Below are 19,734 nucleotides of genomic sequence, written 5' to 3' on the forward strand. Positions count from 1 at the left end.
TGAACCATCAAGTTTGGTCTGAACGTGTTTTAGAATCCGAGTGCTTGTGGCTTTATCTGCTCTTTATTTTGCACTCTTCTTGCTCCAAGCTATAAATGAGGCCAGGACAGGTGGAACAGGTCAGGTCTTCTCTGCCAGTTCTGCTCTCAGGAGAGACAACAAAGCACACCTGGCTTGCTTGAGGTGTGCTCCAGGCCCAGGTGTTTTATTTGATGGACAGTTACTGGACTGTCTCATTTATTGAGCACTGACAGCAATTTCCACCAAATCTGGCTCGTGGAACTACCAAAGGACACTTGGTGGAGAATTGTGAACCTTTTTGAATGACTGAAAATGGAGTTAATGATGAAATAACACTGCAAAAATAAGAGCAAGGCAAGTGGAGATGGGAGAGGTTGGTTTGGTCAGTGGAAGTGGCTGTGGTGTGGTTTAGGACCAGTTTTGTGTTTGTTGGTGTGGTTTAGGATCAGGTTTGTGTGTTGGTGAGGTTTAAGATCAGTTTGTTGGTGAGGTTTAGGATCAGTTTTGTTTGTTGGTGTGGTTTAGGATCAGTGTGTTGGTGTGGTTTAGGACCAGTTTTGTGTGTTGGTGAGGTTTAGGATCAGTTTGTTGGTGAGGTTTAGGATCAGTGTGTTGGTGTGGTTTAGGATCAGTTCTGTTTGTTGGTGTGGTTTAGGATCAGTTTGTTGGTGTGGTTTAGGATCAGTTTTGTTTGTTGGTGTGGTTTAGGATCAGTTTTGTTTGTTGGTGTGGTTTAGGATCAGTTTTGTTTGTTGGTGTGGTTTAGGACCAGTTCTGTTTGTTGGTGTGGTTTAGGACCAGTTCTGTTTGTTGGTGAGGTTTAGGACCAGTTCTGTTGGTGTGGTTTAGGATCAGTGTGTTGGTGTGGTTTAGGATCAGTTTTGTTTGTTGGTGAGGTTTAGGATCAGTTTGTTGGTGTTATTTAGGATCAGTTCTGTTTGTTGGTGTGGTTTAGGATCAGTTCTGTTTGTTGGTGTGGTTTAGGATCAGTTTTGTTTGTTGGTGTGGTTTAGGATCAGTTCTGTTTGTTGGTGTGGTTTAGGATCAGTTTTATCAGGACACAGGCTTGGGCTGGGGTGGGTGCTGTTGATGAAATCAGCCCTGGACCCTGGTTTGTATTTTTAGGGAAGCCCCTGGTGAGGCTGGCAGCTTTTCCTGCAGGATTCCTGTTCCCCAGGGTTCCTGGTCCCTCTGCTGCCTCTGGGCTGGCTCCAGGCAGGGGCAGGAGCTGCTCTGGGGTGGTTTCCATCAGGCTGAGCTGTTAGAGACCTTTAAAAATATAACAATATTTCTGTATCTGGCTGTTCCTGCATGAGTCTAATAACATGGCCCTTAGAAAGTAATTTGGATTAATTGGAATGTCCGGGCACTTTGGCGATAAAGACATGCAGAGTAATTATCCAGTGTCCAGAATAATCTATTGAGCTTGTGAAGTTTAAGTCTGAAAATTATTCTCCCCTAAGTATTCGTCTTTCTGACTGTATTTCTGTTATTAAATTTGTTTTCCCACAAGTTAGATAAGAAGAAATGTAATTATTTAGCTGGCAAGCTCAATGTCGAGGTGAAGAAAACCAGTGAAGGTAAAAGTGTGATTGCCTCGTGGTTTTCCCTGTAATAATGCAGAAATATTTAGATATCTGTGGAATTACATGGTGATGATGCACTTTGTGGAAGGCCAGAGATGAAATATAAGGGAATAAAAGGTATAGATATTCACTGGAACTTCATTATACCCTATAACTCTTGGATATGTAGTGGGAGAAATGTCAAATGCAGATTTCTCCCATAATTACAATCCATTCTCACTCCCATCTCTCTCGCTGCATTTTCTCACTCCTTTATACCCAGTCTGTGTCCTGAAGGACCTTGTTCTGTTTCTGGTGCTCAGAGGACACAACAGGCCTTTTCACTTGTGATAATGTTTATTTTGGATTAAAGAAAATATGAAATCAAAGGCAGGCTAAATATAATCCCTCTGTGTCCCTGGTGGAGCCATCCCAGGCCCGGGTCAGCCGTGCCTCCCACAGTTCTGAAGGAATTTTAAATGCCTGGGACTCGAGGAGGAGATGGCTGACCTTGCAGAGGATGGAACAGTTTGTCCTCTCTGAGCCCCTCTGGCTGCTGCTGCTGCTCCCCAGTGCAGGGGAGCCCTGGAGGGGCTGGGAAGGGAATTCCTGAGGAGCTGGGAAGGGGCTGAGCCTGCAGCAAAGGGGCTCAGGGGGGCCCTTGTGGCTCTGCACAGCTCCTGCCAGGAGGGGACAGCCTGGTCTCTGCTCCAGGGAACAGGGACAGGAGGAGAGGGAACGGCCCCAGGCTGGGCTGAGAGGTCTAAGCTGAATATCAGGAACAATTTCCCTATGGAAAGGAGTGCCAGCCCTGGCACAGCTGCCCAGGGGAGTGTAGGGTCCCCATCCCAGGGGATTTCAAAGCCCTGTGGAGGTGGCACTTGGGGACACGGGGCGCTGGTGGCCTTGGCAGAGCTGGGGCAGGGTTGGGGTTGATCTCGGGGTGTTTGCAGCCCAGTGGTTTCTCTCTGGTGGATTCCTGCTGGCTGAGCAGGCTGTGCCTTGGGCAGGGGGCACAGCCAGTGTGCCAGGGCGAGGTGGAGCAGTGAACTCCACTGGAGTGTGGCTGCAGCAGCAAGGAGCACCTGAGCTGCAGGCTGCTCAAACCTGGAGCAATTAATCACTTCTGAGAAGATGTTTGGGTGCTGTTGGCTGAAACTGCCCGAGCTGGCTGCTTTGCCCACTGGCTGTGAGGCCTGGGAGGAGAGAGCACCAGCTGGGCCCTCGCTCCTCTTACACAGAGTTTTCTCTTCCTGGCTGCCCTTGCAGCCTGGCACCTCTGAGATGCTCTGAGATGCTGCTCTGGGTTCTGAGACGCAGGAGGAGATGGTTTGCAGGGGTCTCCATGAGAGCACTCAGACATTTGAGTGAGAACAGGCTCCTGCTCCTGCAGTCTCTGCTCACTGGAAGTTGTTCTCAGAGCTTGGGTTTGCTCGCTGTGCTCCTGAGCTGCCTGCCCAGGGCTGAACTGTACACTGAAATTAGAAATGACCACTCAGTGCAGCTCCATCTGTGTTGCCAGATTTTGGATGTGATACTCTGTCAGGGCACCAAGGCCAGAGGCTTTATTCTCCTTGGCTGTCAGACTCTAGGCTGTATTGAAAATTCAGGAATAAATATTCAAATCAGGGCCTTGCTTTGCAGGACAGGAGGTGGCTGCTCCCCCAGGAATGCAATCAGTTATTACATGAGGCACTAATGAGCCGTGCTCACACCCCAGCCACAGCTCTGGTTTAGCCCAAGCACGCAGCTCCCAGGATGGGTGTTCCCCCCTGGGCCTCAGGGCAGTTTGTTTCCTGGGCTGGGTTTGTGTGTCTGTCTGTGGATTGCTGTCCCAGAACGCTGTTCTGCCACCAGGAACGTTTTCTGTCTCAGCCTGGCTGCTGAATGAGTCGTTACTGGTGTTGTCTTTATCGGGCCACTTCCAAAATCAATGAGATTTATACTTGCAGATTAAAATCCTTTTAAAATATGCATAGACAATATAAGGTTCAATTATCTGTTTGGGATGAATGGAGCAGTGTGTACACATAAATAAAACATAAAAGCTGCTCCACTCTGTTTATATTCTGCTCCTGATTTATTTTCAGAAGAGTTGGAATTGGTGAGTCCGTGTTTGGATGTGGGAGCTCCATCCCTGCAGGGATGAGTGCCTGGTGTCCTTGCATCCCTCTGCTGACAGGGACTGGCTCCTCAGCTCTGGGAGTGCAGGCAGGGATGGGCAATGCTGCACAGGGAAGGAGCTGAAACCAAATCCCCCCGTGCTGCCAGTGCCATCTCTGAGGCTGGGGACCCTGAGTGTCTGCCCAGCACTGGGGGTGGTGACAGGAACCCTCTGAGGGTGCCCTGACTGCTGTAAATCTGAGCACCACAGGAAAGGGAATATACTCTGGCATCTGTAAGACCTTGCAGGGTGTGTTCAGGGCGTGGGGGAGGCAGACAAGCCCTTCCTCTTCCTCTGTTGTGCACAGAACAGACCCAGAACCCCAGAATGGGTTGGCTTGGAAGGGACCTTAAATCCCACCCATTTCTACCAAGCTGAATATTTCACTTTAAAATATTAAATGGGGAAGTGTCATACTTGTCCCTTTGCCTTCAGAGTCAATAATCCCTATGGTGCAGGAGGTAAATTTCCCTCTTGGGGGATGGGAGAGGTGTTTGTGGTGGCTCCTGTGTGCCAGGGAGGGTGGCCCTGGAGTTTGTGCCTGTCCTGCCTGCCAGGGCTGAGCCAGGGCCCCTCTGCCATGCCAAGGGCTGGTGCCCTCCAGGAGCCTCCCTCCAAGAAGGGTGGCTATAGACCAAGGGCTTAGAAATAGTAATTAGCAATTATAAATTAGATTTTTTTCCCAATCTTATTGAATCACAATGCAGATAAACCAAGATAAATTAAAATGGGAGTAATAGAAATACCAGTTAATTTTACTTCTGAGAAATGCTCACTCAGGAGCTTCATGATCACATAAACACAGCTTTATTCACAAAGAGGAATTTGCACACCCAAATTAGGCAAGTGTGTATCTAAAACTCTTTTTCCATGTCAGTAGGATGGAAAGTAAAGCATTTTAGTAAATATTTCATCCCTAGGAAAGCATAAATGGCTGAGTCCCAATCCCCAGAGTGTGAGCATGTTGAGACAGGGGTGATGTCCTTGTTTATTCAAGGGCAGTTTTATCCCAGCTCTAGGAGGGGGTAAGCTGTTTATTTTTGTGCTGTGACTCATTTTCATTGCAATTTTGCGTCTCCTGGTTTCAAGTCAGGTTCTTCAAGTCCAAGGTTCTTTTAGCATTTAAAAGCTAAGAAATCCCCTCCTGTTTTTCTGTAAAAAGCCAAACTGTGCCATGTCCCTGACTGCCACGAGCAGGCCTTGCTCCAGGCACAGGCCATCAGGATGAACTGCAGGATTTCTCGTGTTTGTGGGCCCATCTCACTGTCCTGGGTGTTTATGATCTTGTCTCCTGCTTCCTGAGCTGATGAAGTGCTCCCATGGGCCATGTGGACAGTGCTAATTGCTGTAATTATTGTCCCTTAATTGCTACAATTATTTGTTCCAGGAGTGCTTTCTCACTGGAGGAAAGGAAGCGGGAAGGAGCCTGTAGATGCAGAGAAGGCTCCCAGCTGGCCAGTGTCCCTCAGGATGGCTTTTCATGGCAGCTGTGGTGGGGATGGGGATTGGAAATGGGCTCTTTTCAGGTCTGAACTTCATTAAAGAGCAGTGTGTTCAGTTAGAAAGGCAGCTGTTTGAGAAACACAAAGCAGCCTTGGAAGAGTTGGCTCCATCCACAATAACGATGGTCATGAGCACTTGGGGATTTTTGAGGGTGTTGCACCGTGGCTGCTTTATCCTGGCACTGGCCAGGGAGTGGGGGATGGAGCTCAGCCCCCCAGCTGGGAGGGCTGGTGCAAAGAGCAGATGGAACCAAAATTCAGGTGCATGAATCACGTCTGGGTTTATTTCTTCGTGTTCCCTCCACTGCTCAGAAATATTTGCTGTTGCTCCTGGTATGGGCTGACATGAGCACTTCCCCAATTGTTCTCCCTCACTTTCTCCCTGGCAGCATTTGGTTCTTGGCTGTGAAACCAGCTGGAGTGCCCAGTGAGGGTGGGTGGCAAGGAGGGGTCAGCACCCGAGTGCTTTGGCAGGGAGTGCAATTCCCAGCTCCTTCAGAGCCCTGCAGCCAAACCTGCAGAAGATTTGTTCTCCTGTCACCTCCCGGGGCAGAGAGAGGGCAGGGGCTGCTGGAGGACACCTTGGGAGGGCCCTGCTGGGCAGGGCTGGTGGCTGGCAGGGATGGGCTGGGTTGGTGGCTGGCAGAGTTGATAGCTGGCAGAGCCATGCAGGGTTGGTGGCTGACAGAGTTGATGGCTGGCAGGGATGGGCAGGAAGGCAGCAGGAGCAGAGATGTTCCCTGTGCTGTGCCCCAGGAATGGGGGCAGCTCCTGGGGAAATGCTGAGCTCCAGCCCCTGGAGAGCAGCAGGAAGATCTGCTCCTGTTGCCTTTACAAGCTCTGACCTTATTCAGTGTTTGGGGAGAGATTTCCATAGAATCACAGCATGGTTTGGGCTCCAGGGAGCTTAAAGCTCTGCTCAGCCCCTGCCAAGGGCAGGGACAGCTTCCCGTGGTATCTGGATTTCTGGAACTGCCTTCCAGGCTTCCTTCCTGCTCAGAAGGCAGAGTGAGCATGAGAAGGGTCTGGAGGGGTTTTGCGCAGAGAAAACAGCCAGGGAGAAACCTCAGTGAGCTGAGCTCCAGGCAGGGGAAGCAGCTCTCTGCTGGATGCTGGAGCTGTCTGTCCTGCAGCTGGGGATGGGGATGGGGCACGAGAGGAGCTGTGCTGACTGAGGATTAAACCCTGACCTGATACATTTCTAAATCAATAAAACCCGAGCCCTGAACAGATCCCAGGCTGTTTCTCACCCATCAGCTCACACCAGAGCTCTGCAGCTGAGAGCAGGCTCTAGGCAGCTGATGTTGGTGAGTTTGGGTGGCTGGGGGGATTGCAGTGTGTGTAGCCTGACTCTGCCCTGCCACTCGTGGAGGGCTCCAGAGGCTCTGCCAGAGCAGGCTGAGCTCTCCCCATTGCCAGGAAACCAGAATCAATCAAACTTCCTGGGAAATTGAAAGTAGAAATGCAGCAAACTGTGAACCTCATATTGCCCTGCTAGGAGCTCATTAATGTCTCAGTAGGGGCACTCCTGCATTATCTTAATTGCTCAGGTCCTCAGGGAAATTGCCTTTTCTGAAGCCTCCTGGCTGCTGTCAGTGCCTGAGGTGGTTCAGGTGCACCTTCCTCATCATCTTTAATGAGTGGCTGAGAGGGGCTGAGCTCAGTCCCTGCAGGAGCACAGCAGCAATAACTGCTTGGTCTGGGGGTTTGCAGCTGGGGCTGACTCTGGGGCAGAGGCCAGGCTTTGGCAGTCCTGCAGCCCAGGGAGGCTGCTGTGTGCTCTGGCCCTGGGGTTGCTGTGTTCCAGGACAGACTCGTGCCTTTGGTGAGGGTTTGGTGAGCAGGGAGAGAAGGAGGAGAAGGATGTGGGGCTGGATAGTAACACCTGGTTACTATCTGAAACCAGAGTCTGAAAGGGAAACTGGAACAGGGACTTGGTGTTTCAGTGGGTTTGCTCTGAGCTGTCCCAGGCTGTGTTTCAGTGGGGTTTGCTCTGCTGTCCCAGGCTGTGTTTCAGTGGGATTGCTCTGAGCTGTCCCAGGCTGTGTTTCAGTGGGTTTGCTCTGAGGTGTCCCAGGCTGTGTTTCAGTGGGTTTGCTCTGAGGTGAGCTGTTGCAGTTTGTGTTTCAGTGGGTTTGCTCTGAGCTGTTCCCATCCTGCTGCAGGGGCTGGCTGCTGGTGGAAGGAGAGGCTGAGGACACTCCTGGCTCCCTGGTGTGTTTGTGTTTGTGCAGGAGCTTGAGCAAGACAACAAGAGTGACCCAGAGACAGCTCTTCATTAGCAGGAGAAAATGAAATAAACGAAGAATAATGGTCAACGTTAGAAAGAAATTAACATCAATTAATCACTGACGAAGACAATGTTCCCAGCATTAATCATTCCCCCTTGCTGCCATCAGAGCACCAGCACAGGAGCAGCTCCTGCATGGTGTGTGCAGGGTGCTGCAGGCACAGGGACTGAGGAGAAGCTGCTTGCCCAGGGCTGAGATGCTCCCTGCCAGCTCTCAGGCCCCTCAGAGAGCCCAGCTCAGCTCCTCAGCAGGGTCCCTGTGGATCACAGCCCCTCTGCCCCGAGGCTGGAGCCTTTGGGAAAGCACCCTGGGGCTCTCTGCAGCTTTTGGATGTGTCAGAAAATGGGGAGAATGTGATGGAACAGAAATCCTGCTTCTTCCAACTCCAGTTTGGAGCTGATGATAAACAGCAGACTTTACCAAAATGAGAGAAAAAGAAAATGGTGAAGAGACAGAATGTATTTGTCTGGATAACTGAAAAGCCCTGAACAGAGCAGTCTGATTTCAAACTGTGATTCAAACTCTGATTTCAAGCTCTGGCTGTCCCTTGGCCCTGCCAGTGCCAGCATGGGCAGCATCCCTGGAGCAGAGAGCAGGGACCCTGCCCAGCTGCCCTTGCTCTCACTGAGCTGGGCAATCCATTTTCATCCTGAAGTGCTCTTCAGTGCTGGCAGGGGCTGGAGGTGCCTGTGTGGAGCTCCTGGAGGCAGCAGCTGGATTTCAGCTGATTTTTACCTGGTGGGTGCCCACTTTGGCCACTGGGGTGCTGCTGGTGGGCACGGGGGGCTGGGCAGGAGCAGAAGGTGCCTTTTGCAGGTGTCTGCACTGGGCTCTGCCCCTCTGGGCAGGGAATTGTGGTGCCTGCAGTCCCTGCCCACCTGCTGAAGGACTCTGCTCCCTGTGTTTGAACAAAGCAGGAGGAGAATTCTGCTTGGCACATTTCTATAACTTCATGTTGCTTTTAGAGATCCTGTTAGAAACACTGGTAAAACACCTCATATCTGCTTTTTATACTCCAAGTGATTGAAGCAGCCAGCAGCAGTTAATATTTTATGAACAGTGGAAAAAGATTTAAAATCCAAAGCTCTCCTTAGGAATATAATCAATGCAGCACATTCTGTGGAAGCTTTGCTCACTGTAGAAGTGCAGAATGTGCTCCTTTTGATTTTTGGTTGAAAAAGCAGTTGTTGGCAAGCTGGAGTACAAAGAGTTGCCACAGATAAAAAGTGATATTTCAGCCCACTTTTCTGCTGGTTGCAGAGCACAGCCCTTGCTCTGCCCCTGCTCTCTGTGGAGCCAGAGGTGCAGAGCCCTTTGCAGTGCTGGTGCTGGGCAGTGCAGAGCAGGTCTGTCCTTCTGAGGAGGCAGGGGCTGGTACATACCTGTCGGGTGGTAAATAGTGTGCAGTGCTGGGCAGGGACCAGAGCTGGGCGTGCAGGAGGTGCCAGGGTGAGCAGCAGGCACTGCCCAGTGCTCAGCTCAGGGCTCAGCTGTGGATGTGGTCTGTGTGCAGTGCAGAGCTCTTCCCTCCCCTCCCTGGGGCTCCAGGAGAGGCAGGGCAGGTTCCCCAGCCTGGGGAGCAGTCCCAGCCTGTTACAAACAGTGGCCTTGGGGATTGGTGTCCTGTCAGCTCAGGAGCTGCTCAGGGGCCCTGGCCAGCCAGGGGAGCAGCCCTGGCACTGCTCAGGGGCCCTGGCACTGCCAGGGGAGCAGCCCTGGCACTGCTCGGGGGCCCTGGCACTGTCAGGGGAGCAGCCCTGGCACTGCTCGGGGGCCCTGGCACTGCCAGGGGAGCAGCCCTGGCACTGCTCAGGGGCCCTGGCACTGTCAGGGGAGCAGCCCTGGCACTGCTCGGGGGCCCTGGCACTGCCAGGGGAGCAGCCCTGGCACTGCTCAGGGGCCCTGGCACTGTCGGGGGAGCAGCCCTGACACTGCCAGGGGAGCAGCCCTGGCACTGCTCAGGGGCCCTGGCACTGCCAGGAGAGCAGCCCTGGCACTGCTCGGGGGCCCTGGCACTGCCAGGCTGCTCCACGCTCTGCCGAGGGCAGGGGAGGCAGTGCCTGCTTTGCTGGGACAGAGCTGAGCTGTGCCCAGGCCGTGGCTGTGACAGAGATGTCCCTGCTCAGCAGCCTTCACACTCTTCTTCATCAGAGGGAATAAAGACTGAACCTACTGTGCCTTGAGCCTTCATCCTCCTGAGGCTGAGGAAGGGAATCCCTGGCTTTCAGCCAGTGCTGGCAGGTGCAGAGCTCACCTCCCTCTGCCAGGATCCCAAACCCTGCTAAAGCCAGCACAGAGACAGCAGGGCAGTGAGGGGTTAAAATGTTTGTGTGCTGATTTGACTGCCTGAAAGGAAGGTGTGCAGTGGGTTCACAGCTTTATCTGGGTAACTGGGAGCTTTATTTGGGTAACTGGGAGCTTTATCTGGCCAACAGGGAGCATTTGGTTCCCAGCTTTGCCTGGCTAACTGGGAGCTTTACCTGGGTAATTGGGAGCAGTTGGTTCCCAGCTTTATTTGGATAACTGGGAGCTTTATCTGGGTAACTGGGAGCTTTATTTGGGTAACTGGGAGCATTTGGTTTCCAGCTTTGCCTGGCTAACTGGGAGCAGTTGGGTCCCAGCTTTATTTGGATAACTGGGAGCTTTACCTGGGTAACTGGGAGCAGTGGGTTCCCACCTTTACCTGGGTAACTGGGAGCTTTATCTGGCCAACAGGGAGCATTTTGTTCCCAGCTTTGCCTGGCTAACTGGGAGCTTTACCTGGGTAATTGGGAGCAGTTGGTTCCCAGCTTTATTTGGATAACTGGGAGCTTTATCTGGGTAAGTGGGAGCAGTTGGTTCCCAGCTTTTTCTGGGTAACTGGGAGCAGTGGGTTCCCACCTTTACCTGAGTAACTAGGAGCAGTTGGGTCCCACCTTTACCTCACTAACTGGGAGGTTTATCTGGGTAACTGGGCGCAGTTGGTTCCCAGCTTTTTCTGGGTAACTGGGAGGTTTACCTGGGTAACTGGGAGCAGTGGGTTCCCACCTTTACCTGAGTAACTGGGAGCAGTTGGTTCCCACCTTTACCTCACTAACTGGGAGCTTTACCTGAGTAATTGGGAGCATTTGGTTCCCAGCTTTATTTGGATAACTGGGAGGTTTATCTGGGTAACTGGGAGCAGTGGGTTCCCAGCTTTGCCTGGGTAACTGGGAGCTTTATCTGGGTAACTGGGAGCAGTTGATTCCCAGCTTTTTCTGGGTAACTGGGAGGTTTATCTGGGTAACTGGGAGCAGTTTATTCCCAGCTTTTTCTGGGTAACTGGGAGCAGTTTGTTCCCAGCTTTTTCTGGGTAACTGGGAGCTTTATCTGGGTAACTGGGAGCAGTGGGTTCCCACCTTTACCTGAGTAACTGGGAGCAGTTGGTTCCCAGCTTTATCTGGGTAACTGGGAGGTTTATCTGGGTAACTGGGAGCAGTTTGTTCCCAACTTTATTTGGATAATTGGGAGGTTTATCTGGGTAACTGGGAGCAGTGGGTTCCCAGCTTTTTCTGGGTAACTGGGAGCAGTTTGTTCCCAGCTTTGCCTGGGTAACTGGGAGCTTTACCTGGGTAACTGGGAGCAGTTGGTTCCCAGCTTTTTCTGGGTAACTGGGAGGTTTATCTGGGTAACTGGGAGCAGTTTGTTCCCAGCTTTTTCTGGGTAACTGGGAGCTTTATCTGGGTAACTGGGAGCAGTGGGTTCCCACCTTTACCTGAGTAACTGGGAGCAGTTGGTTGCCAGCTTTATTTGGGTAACTGGGAGGTTTACCTGGGTAACTGGGAGCAGTTGGTTCCCAACTTTATTTGGATAACTGGGAGGTTTATCTGGGTAACTGGGAGCAGTTGGTTCCCAACTTTATTTGGATAACTGGGAGGTTTATCTGGGTAACTGGGAGCAGTTTATTCCCAGCTTTTTCTGGGTAAGTGGGAGCAGTTTGTTCCCAGCTTTGCCTGGGTAACTGGGAGCTTTTTCTGGGTAACTGGGAGCAGTTGGTTCCCAGCTTTTTCTGGGTAACTGGGAGGTTTACCTGAGTAACTGGGAGCAGTGGGTTCCCAGCTTTTTCTGGGTACCTGGAGGCACTGTGGGATTGCTCCTGTCCCTGTACCATGTAGGGGAACGTGGTGCAGAGCTGCAGCTGCACACAGCAAAGCCAAAGCTCAGCTGAAGCCAGGTGCTTTAGCTGCTGCTGCAAGAAGTGCCATGAGTCTGTGAATGTGTGTATTTATCAGAAATTGTTTTTTTCTACAGATCCCACAAATCAGTTATGCCTCAACTGCACCCGAGTTGAGCGATGACAGGCGCTATGATTTCTTCTCACGGGTGGTTCCTCCAGATTCCTTCCAAGCACAAGCAATGGTGGACATTGTGAAAGCTTTGGGATGGAATTATGTGTCCACTTTGGCATCTGAAGGGAATTATGGAGAAAAAGGAGTGGAGTCCTTCATGCAAATTTCCAGAGAGGCAGGTAGGCCGTGCTCCCTCAGAAAGCGCTGCGGGAGCGTCCGTGTCGTGTTGTGCCACGTGTCACCCTGTGTTCCCGAGCTCATCTTTGGTCCCAAAGCTGCTGCAGCTCTTTGCAATGCTCTGCCGTGCCTCCTGGATGCTGTCATTCCTAAATTGCTCGTGGAGGTTCAGGGAGTGGGGACCCTCCGTGGTTTTCAGTCATTTCTGGGGAATTTGGAAACCCCGGGCTGTAGCCAGCTGCACTGGCTGAGGTTTGCTGCTGTGGGCATGGGCAGAAGGCAGGTGTGGCAAGGCTGAGCTCCTCTGTGTGTCCCCAGGCTGGAGCTGTGAGCTGTGCCCAGCCTGGCTGGTGTCACCCAGCTCTGGGGCCAGCCTGCTCTGAGTGGGTGGCTCTGGGTTTGCTTTGGCATTTCCCTGCCCAGCTCCGTGGGGAACTCAGAACCCATCCCTGGAAGGCTCAGGGGCTGCTCCGTGCCACGTGGAGCCCCCAGGCCCAGTGGGGTGGGGTGACATGCCAGAGCTGGGGGTGCGTCCTTGGCCAGCTGGTTTGCAGTCCAGACCCCTGAGGGTTTGGGAAGTGCAGTGCTTGGAGCTGGGTCTGTGCTGGGAAGGAGAAGCAGCAGATGATGGAGTTCACTGCTGGTGATAACTCCAGAGCCTCTGCAGGCAGAGCCCATCAGCAGGGGCAGGGCTGTGCTCCCCAAATGGCACTCACAGGTGTCCCAGCCTGTCCCTGCCTGGCACTGCCTCAATGAAAGCAGTGCCCAGTGCCCAGCCCAGTGCCCAGCCCAGTGCCCAGGCAGGGCAGGAGCTGCTCTGGAGCAGCTCAGGGCTGCCCATGCCCAGGCTGGTCCCACAGCCCTGGCTCTGTCTGCAGGGACAGGCCCCAACCTGTCCCAACCTGTCCCAACCTGATGGATCCCTGCTGGCAGCACCTGCCAGGGAACAAGCAGGGAAAGTCACTGGGCTTAAAGGGGAGAGGGGGAGCTGGAATTGCTTCCTTATGTTGGTGTCACAGAAGGAACCCACATTTGCATAAATTCTTCTGTTCCTACAAATGCATATTTATGTGGTATTAGAGCAAATGGGTTTGGATTTAATACAGCAGGAAGTGACAAATGCCAGTGCTCATTGGAATTTAAAATTGGCTTGATTTGCAAATACCCACTGTTGCAAACTCATACCCAAAATGTGTTCCCTGTGTGAAGGACAGGCTCTGGCTGCAGAGCAGGATCCCATTTCTGGACCCTGTGCAGAATTACATTTATTCCATGAGCTGCCCATGCAGCCAACACCAAACTCAGCCCCTGCAGAAAGAGCAGAGCCAGAGGCCAGCAGTGCCTGCTCCCCTCAGCTCTGGGTGTGCAGGGGGATGTAGGTGATGCTGGGATGAAGGCTCTGACAGGGATGGTGCCTAAAGCTCCTCCTCAGAGCCAGGATGGGATAATCTGATCCCTGGCTGCTGCTCAGGGCTGTGCTCAGCTCCTTGTGCCACGCTCACACAGCTCAGGTGAAGCTCTGATGGGATTTCATTCCTGCCAGCAAGGTCCCTGGGCTTCCAGAGCCTGGCAAGTGCAAGGAGATCTGGTTTGGGGAGCTGGAATGGAGCAGGGCTGGCTGGAGGTGCTGCTCCTGCCCTTCCCTGGGCCAGTGGAGCCTGTCCCTGCCTCTGGGCTGGGAGCCCATCCCCAGTGAGCCCAGGCTCGGGGTGTCCTTGGGAGGAGCTGTGCCAGGGCTCCCTGCCCTCCCTGGCACAGCCTGGGGCTGCCTGGGCTCAGCCTTGGGACAGGGACAGGGGCAGGAGGAGAGGGAACAGCCCCGAGTGCCCCAGGGGAGCCTCAGGGTGGCTGTGAATGAAAACTCCTTCCAGAGAGTGCTGGGCAGCCTGGCAGGGGCTGCCCGGGCACTGCAGTCACCAGCCCTGGAGTGGGTCAGGAAGGGCTGGAAATGGCACCTGGGCAGGTGTGCCACCCTGGCACAGAGCTGGGCAGGGACAGAGCTGGGCAGGGGTCAGGAAAGGGCTGGGCAGGAGTGGGGGCAGGGATGGGCAGAGCTGGGCAGGGATGGGCAGAGCTGGGCAGGGATGGGCAGGGATGGGCAGGGATGGGCAGGGATGGGGCAGAGCTGGGCAGGGATGGGCAGGGATGGGCAGAGCTGGGCAGGGGTCAGGAAAGGGCTGGGCAGGAGTGGGGGCAGGGATGGGCAGGGATGGGCAGAGCTGGGCAGGGATGGGCAAGGATGGGCAGAGCTGGGCAGGGGTCAGGAAAGGGATGGGGCAGAGCTGGGCAGGGGTCAGGAAAGGGATGGGGCAGAGCTGGGCAGGGGTCAGGAAAGGGCTGGGCAGAGCTGGGCAGGGATGGGGCAGAGCTGGGCAGAGCTGGGCAGGGATGGGCAGAGCTGGGCAGGGTGGCAGCACAGTCCCTGCCTGGCTCTCCCTGAGCAGCCCTTAGGAGCAGGCAGATCAGAGCCCAGGCTGGAGGGAGCTCAGGCAAAGCTGAGCCATGGCAGCAGGGGGCAAGGCTGGCAGCTCCCAGAGCTGTCTGCCAGCTCCCAGGCCCTGTCCCTTGGCACAAGGGAAGCTCTGCTCCGTGGGTGCCAGCACAGTTCCTGGTCTGGCTGCAATCTGTAGCCAGCTCGTTGTCCTGAAGGCAGAGTTTCATCCAAACTTGTGTCTGATCAGCTGGGATCTTAGGAAATCTGAGGATCAGTGGAAAGTGCTTCCCCTGCTTAGTTTTCAAATACGCTTTGGCACAAAAAGACTTTGCTTGATCCTCTGAGTTAATAATTCTTCACAAAGTGACTTTTATTATGAGCACTTCAAGCGAGTTTGAATATGTCATTGTGGCAGGAGATGAAGATTTGAAACATGCTCTGCAGTCTGTGGGATTAATAAATTAGGGGAATGGTCTAATTATGGGAAATCTAAAGGACAGTTTCAGATTATTAATGAAACTACTGAATACTTGAATTTCAAAGATTAATTCATCTTTGATTTTTTTTTAAAAGATTAATCTGTACCAGAAGGTTAATTGCTATCTGTAAGAAATATATATATTGGAGTCGTTAGCAAAAGACCACTTGAATGCCTCCTAACAGATAAATGAAAGATCTGGAGTGCATTTATGGATGTTCTGCTCTCCCCAGACAGCCCATTTGCACAGCTCAGGGGGGCTTTGCTGCTCGCCCACTGCTGGGCTGCAGGGTGTGTGTCCCCCCTTCCCCTGCTGGGCTGGCCTGGGGAGGATGGGGGAGGATGAGGAGGAGCAGGGAGGATGAGGAGGAGCTGTGGGATGCTGGGCTGAGCTGTGGGATGCTGGGCTGAGCTGTGGGATGTTGGGATGAGCTGTGGGATGCTGGGCTGAGCTGTGGGATGCTGGGATGAGCTGTGGGATGCTGGGATGAGCTGTGGGATGTTGGGATGAGCTGTGGGAGGTTGGGATGAGCTGTGGGATGCTGGGCTGAGCTGTGGGAGGATGAGGAGGAGCAGTGAGGTTGGGCTGAGCTGCTGGAGGTTGGGCTGAGCTGTGGGATGCTGGGCTGAGCTGTGGGATGCTGGGCTGAGCTGTGGGATGCTGGGCTGAGCTGTGGGAGGTTGGGCTGAGCTGCTGGAGGTTGGGCTGAGCTGTGGGAGGTTGGGATGAGCTGTGGGATGCTGGGCTGAGCTGTGGGATGTTGGGATGAGCTGTGGGATGTTGGGATGAGCTGTGGGAGGTTGGGATGAGCTGTGGGAGGTTGGGATGAGCTGTGGGAGGTTGGGCTGAGCTGTGGGAGGTTGGGGGGAGCTGTGGGAGGATGAGGAGGAGCGGTGAGGTTGGGCTGAGCTGTGGGATGCTGGGCTGAGCTGTGGGATGCTGGGCTGAGCTGTGGGATGCTGGGCTGAGCTGTGGGATGCTGGGCTGAGCTGTGGGATGCTGGGCTGAGCTGTGGGAGGTTGGGCTGAGCTGTGGGATGCTGGGCTGAGCTGTGGGATGCTGGGCTGAGCTGTGGGATGTTGGGATGAGCTGTGGGAGGTTGGGCTGAGCTGTGGGAGGTTGGGATGAGCTGTGGGATGCTGGGCTGAGCTGTGGGAGGTTGGGCTGAGCTGTGGGAGGTTGGGATGAGCTGTGGGAGGTTGGGCTGCCCCAGGGCAGCAGGCTGGGCTCAGCCTCTCCCCCTGCAGCCCCTCGGGCAGGCCAGGCAGGCAAACCTGGCTGTGAGCTCAGCTTTGAGGGGCAGTGCAGGGGGACAGAACATAAGAAAATAAAGATGGTGTAGAAAGTAATCTCAGCCCTAGGAGTTGCAGCTGGCCAGTTACCAAAGGTGAGGAGCAGGCCTGACTTTACCAGCACAGCTGCACCCAGTGGGAAGGAGAGTGCTCTGGAAGAGTGGGGTGGTGCTGGGAAGGAACTGGGGTCAGTTGGGTGCTTGTGAAGGAGGAAGAGCCAGTGCTCTGAGGAGCTGCTCACGAGGAACTCCAGGCAGGTGTGGAGCTTTTGTGACAAGGGGACAGCAGTGTGGAACCCCTGTGATCAGGTGCCAACGGGGCAGCCTCAGCAAAGCAGAGCTCTGGCTGTGGGGCTGGGCTCTTTGGGGGTCACAGACCCCGGGTGTTGATGAGTGTGAGGGTGCAGAGCACAGGTGCAGGTGTGGGGAGGTGTCCAGGGCCCTGCAGACCCCTCCTGTTCCCTCTGTCTTTGGCTGTGTTCAGTCATTCAGCTGTGAGGGGAGTAGCCTTTCCTCATTCCCCTGGGATCCTGTTTTCTGGATCAAATACACAAAAACAAATGGATTAAGCACTCAGAAAATCAAGTCATTTATATCCAAGCACTTAAGTGTTTTCCATCTTTCTTCCCCCTTTTCCCCAGCACTCAGGCACGTGTCCTTTCAGTGTGCACTGATGTTAAATAACAACATTATGAAATCTATTGTTCTCCCTCCTGTTGTCACATAACAAATGTTTTGGCATTTCAGAAAAAACAGCCAGGAAGGATTGCTGTCTGAGTTTGTAGTGACTCGAGGTCTGTGCTCAGCCTGGCAGGGTTAATGAGATTTCCTGTTAATTGTGGCTGGGCTGGGAGAAGATGCCCTGGCCTTGATCCTCAGGAGTGCTTGGGGTTGCACTGAGAGCCTGGAGGAATTTCTGAGAGCAGGAGAGGAAAACCTGTCCCTGGGAGTGCTCAGAGCTGCTGTGGCTCTTTGGGACCTTGTGAGCAGTGCAGAGGAGGGGGCTGAGGTCCCTCAGGTGCTGGCTGGACCTCAGAGCTCCTCCTGTGCCTGGCTGAGGTGCTGCCAGCCCCAGGCACCAGGCTGTGGTTTTACACCCCCAAACCACTGGGGCTGCAGGGCTCGTCCCTCCTGAGCCTCCCAGGAGTCCTGAGGGGCTGCTCTGCTCCCTGCCCAGCACAGAGGGGGATGAGATCTCAGCTCCCTTTGCACACATCCCTTTCTCTTTGATTGCACAGGCAGAGTTGGCACCAAACACAAGCACACTGTTAAAGAGCTTGAGTTAAAAACAAATCCAGCCCTGGTGCCTGGTGATGGATGCATTTCCTTCCCTTTAACCAAATCCAGCCCTTGGTGCCTGGTGATGGATGCATTTCCTTCCCTTTAACCAAATCCAGCCCCTGGTGCCTGGTGATGGATGCATTTCCTTCCCTTTAACCAAATCCAGTCCCTGGTGCCTGGTGATGGATGCATTTCCTTCCCTTTAACCAAATCCAGCCCTTGGTGCCTGGTGATGGATGCATTTCCTTCCCTTTAACCAAATCCAGCCCCTGGTGCCTGGTGATGGATGCATTTCCTTCCCTTTAACCAAATCCAGTCCCTGGTGCCTGGTGATGGATGCATTTCCTTCCCTTTAACCAAATCCAGCCCTTGGTGCCTGGTGATGGATGCATTTCCTTCCCATTAACCAAATCCAGCCCTTTGTGCCTGGTGGTGGATGCATTTCCTTCCCTTTAACCAAATCCAGCCCTGGTGCCTGGTGATGGATGCATTTCCTTCCCTTTTGCCAAATCCAGTCCCTGGTGCCTGGTGATGGATGCATTTCCTTCCCATTAACCAAATCCAGCCCTGGTGCCTGGTGATGGATGCATTTCCTTCCCATTAACCAAATCCAGCCCTTTGTGCCTGGTGGTGGATGCATTTCCTTCCCTTTAACCAAATCCAGCCCTGGTGCCTGGTGGTGGATGCATTTCCTTCCCTTTAACCAAATCCAGCCCTGGTGCCTGGTGATGGATGCATTTCCTTCCCTTTTGCCATCACGGGGGAGCAGTGCCTGCTGTGGATTCCCAGGGCCCTTGTGACCCCCCTGAGGAGAGCAGGAGCTGCTGGGGCTCTGCCCTGCTGGGCTCCAGGGCTGGGGCTCTGCCCTGCTGGGTCTCTGTGCTGGAAGCTCAGGAATCCCCCCTGAGAAAGCAGCCCAGCAGGGCTGGCTGAAGGAGAACAGGCAGGTCTGAGGGGTGATGGCCTTTGTGGCTGCTGGCTGGGATGTGGGAGCAGCCCTTCCCAGTGCCACAGAGCTGGGAATGTCCTCTGGGATGAGCTCCAGCTGCCCAGGACACTCAGGAGCACACACATCTGTGAGACTTGTCAAATTTTCATCTTTGCCAACACCTGGGCATCAGGGCTGTGAGGAAATGCACACACAGGCTGTTCTGGGCATCAGGGCTGTGAGGAAATGGACACACAGGCTGTTCTGGGCATCAGGGCTGAGAGGAAATGCACACACAGGGTGTTCTGGACATCAGGGCTGTGAGGAAATGCACACACAGGCTGTTCTGGGCAGTAGGGCTGTGAGGAAATGCACACACAGGCTGTTCTGGGCAGTAGGGCTGTGAGGAAATGCACACACAGGGTGTTCTGGCCATCAGGGCTGTGAGGAAATGCACACACAGGCTGTTCTGGGCATCAGGGGCTGTGAGGAAATGGACACACAGGCTGTTCTGGGCAGTAGGGCTGTGAGGAAATGCACACACAGGCTGTTCTGGCCATCAGGGCTGTGAGGAAATGCACACACAGGCTGTTCTGGGCATCAGGGGCTGTGAGGAAATGGACACACAGGCTGTTCTGGACATCAGGGCTGTGAGGAAATGCACACACAGGTTGTTCTGGGCAGTAGGGCTGTGAGGAAATGCACACACAGGCTGTTCTGGGCAGTAGGGCTGTGAGGAAATGCACACACAGGTTGTTCTGAGCATCAGGGGCTGTGAGGAAATGCACACACAGGTTGTTCTGGGCATCAGGGCTGTGAGGAAATGGACACACTGTTTGTTCTGGGCATCAGGGCTGTGAGGAAATGCACACACAGGTTGTTCTGGACATCAGGGCTGTGAGGAAATGCACACACAGGCTGTTCTGGGCATCAGGGCTGTGAGGAAATGCACACACAGGCTGTTCTGGGCATCAGGGCTGTGAGGAAATGCACACACAGGTTGTTCTGGACATCAGGGAGCTTGGGGAGGAGATCCCCTTGAAGGGCAGAGGCTGCTGTTTTGGGGAGGAGTGGGGGAAAGGAGAGAGTTTGGGGTTAGAGAACAATTAAAGGAATTAGTCTGTGAAAGAGCAAGGAGGAACAGGGCTGAGGAGAGGGAGGATGGAAAGCTCTAGAACAAAGGGGATACCAGTGGCTGGGGTTCCAAAGATTGAGCTATGGCTGGGAAGAATGTCCACCAGTAAGGAAGCTTTGCCAGAAAGTGAGTGGGCTGGAAAATCCCATTTGTTTAATC

General features: G+C 53.7%; 1 protein-coding gene across 4 annotated transcripts in view; it reads left to right on the forward strand.

The window, feature by feature from the left end:
• Positions 1-19,734, forward strand: part of GRM7 (glutamate metabotropic receptor 7) — a 207,159-nt gene that overhangs the window by 68,734 nt on the left and 118,691 nt on the right. For all 4 annotated transcript variants that reach the window (XR_009487913.1, XM_059856865.1, XM_059856863.1 and 1 more), the window contains exon 2: positions 11,813-12,029. Coding sequence is in view for 3 of the 4 variants with exons in the window: in XM_059856865.1 (XP_059712848.1) it covers positions 11,813-12,029 (217 nt within the window). In the remaining variant the exon portion in view is untranslated. The remainder of the gene's footprint in view (positions 1-11,812; positions 12,030-19,734) is intronic.

This window comes from Haemorhous mexicanus, chromosome 11, assembly GCF_027477595.1.
Source record: "Haemorhous mexicanus isolate bHaeMex1 chromosome 11, bHaeMex1.pri, whole genome shotgun sequence".
NCBI classification, from domain to species: domain Eukaryota; kingdom Metazoa; phylum Chordata; class Aves; order Passeriformes; family Fringillidae; genus Haemorhous; species Haemorhous mexicanus.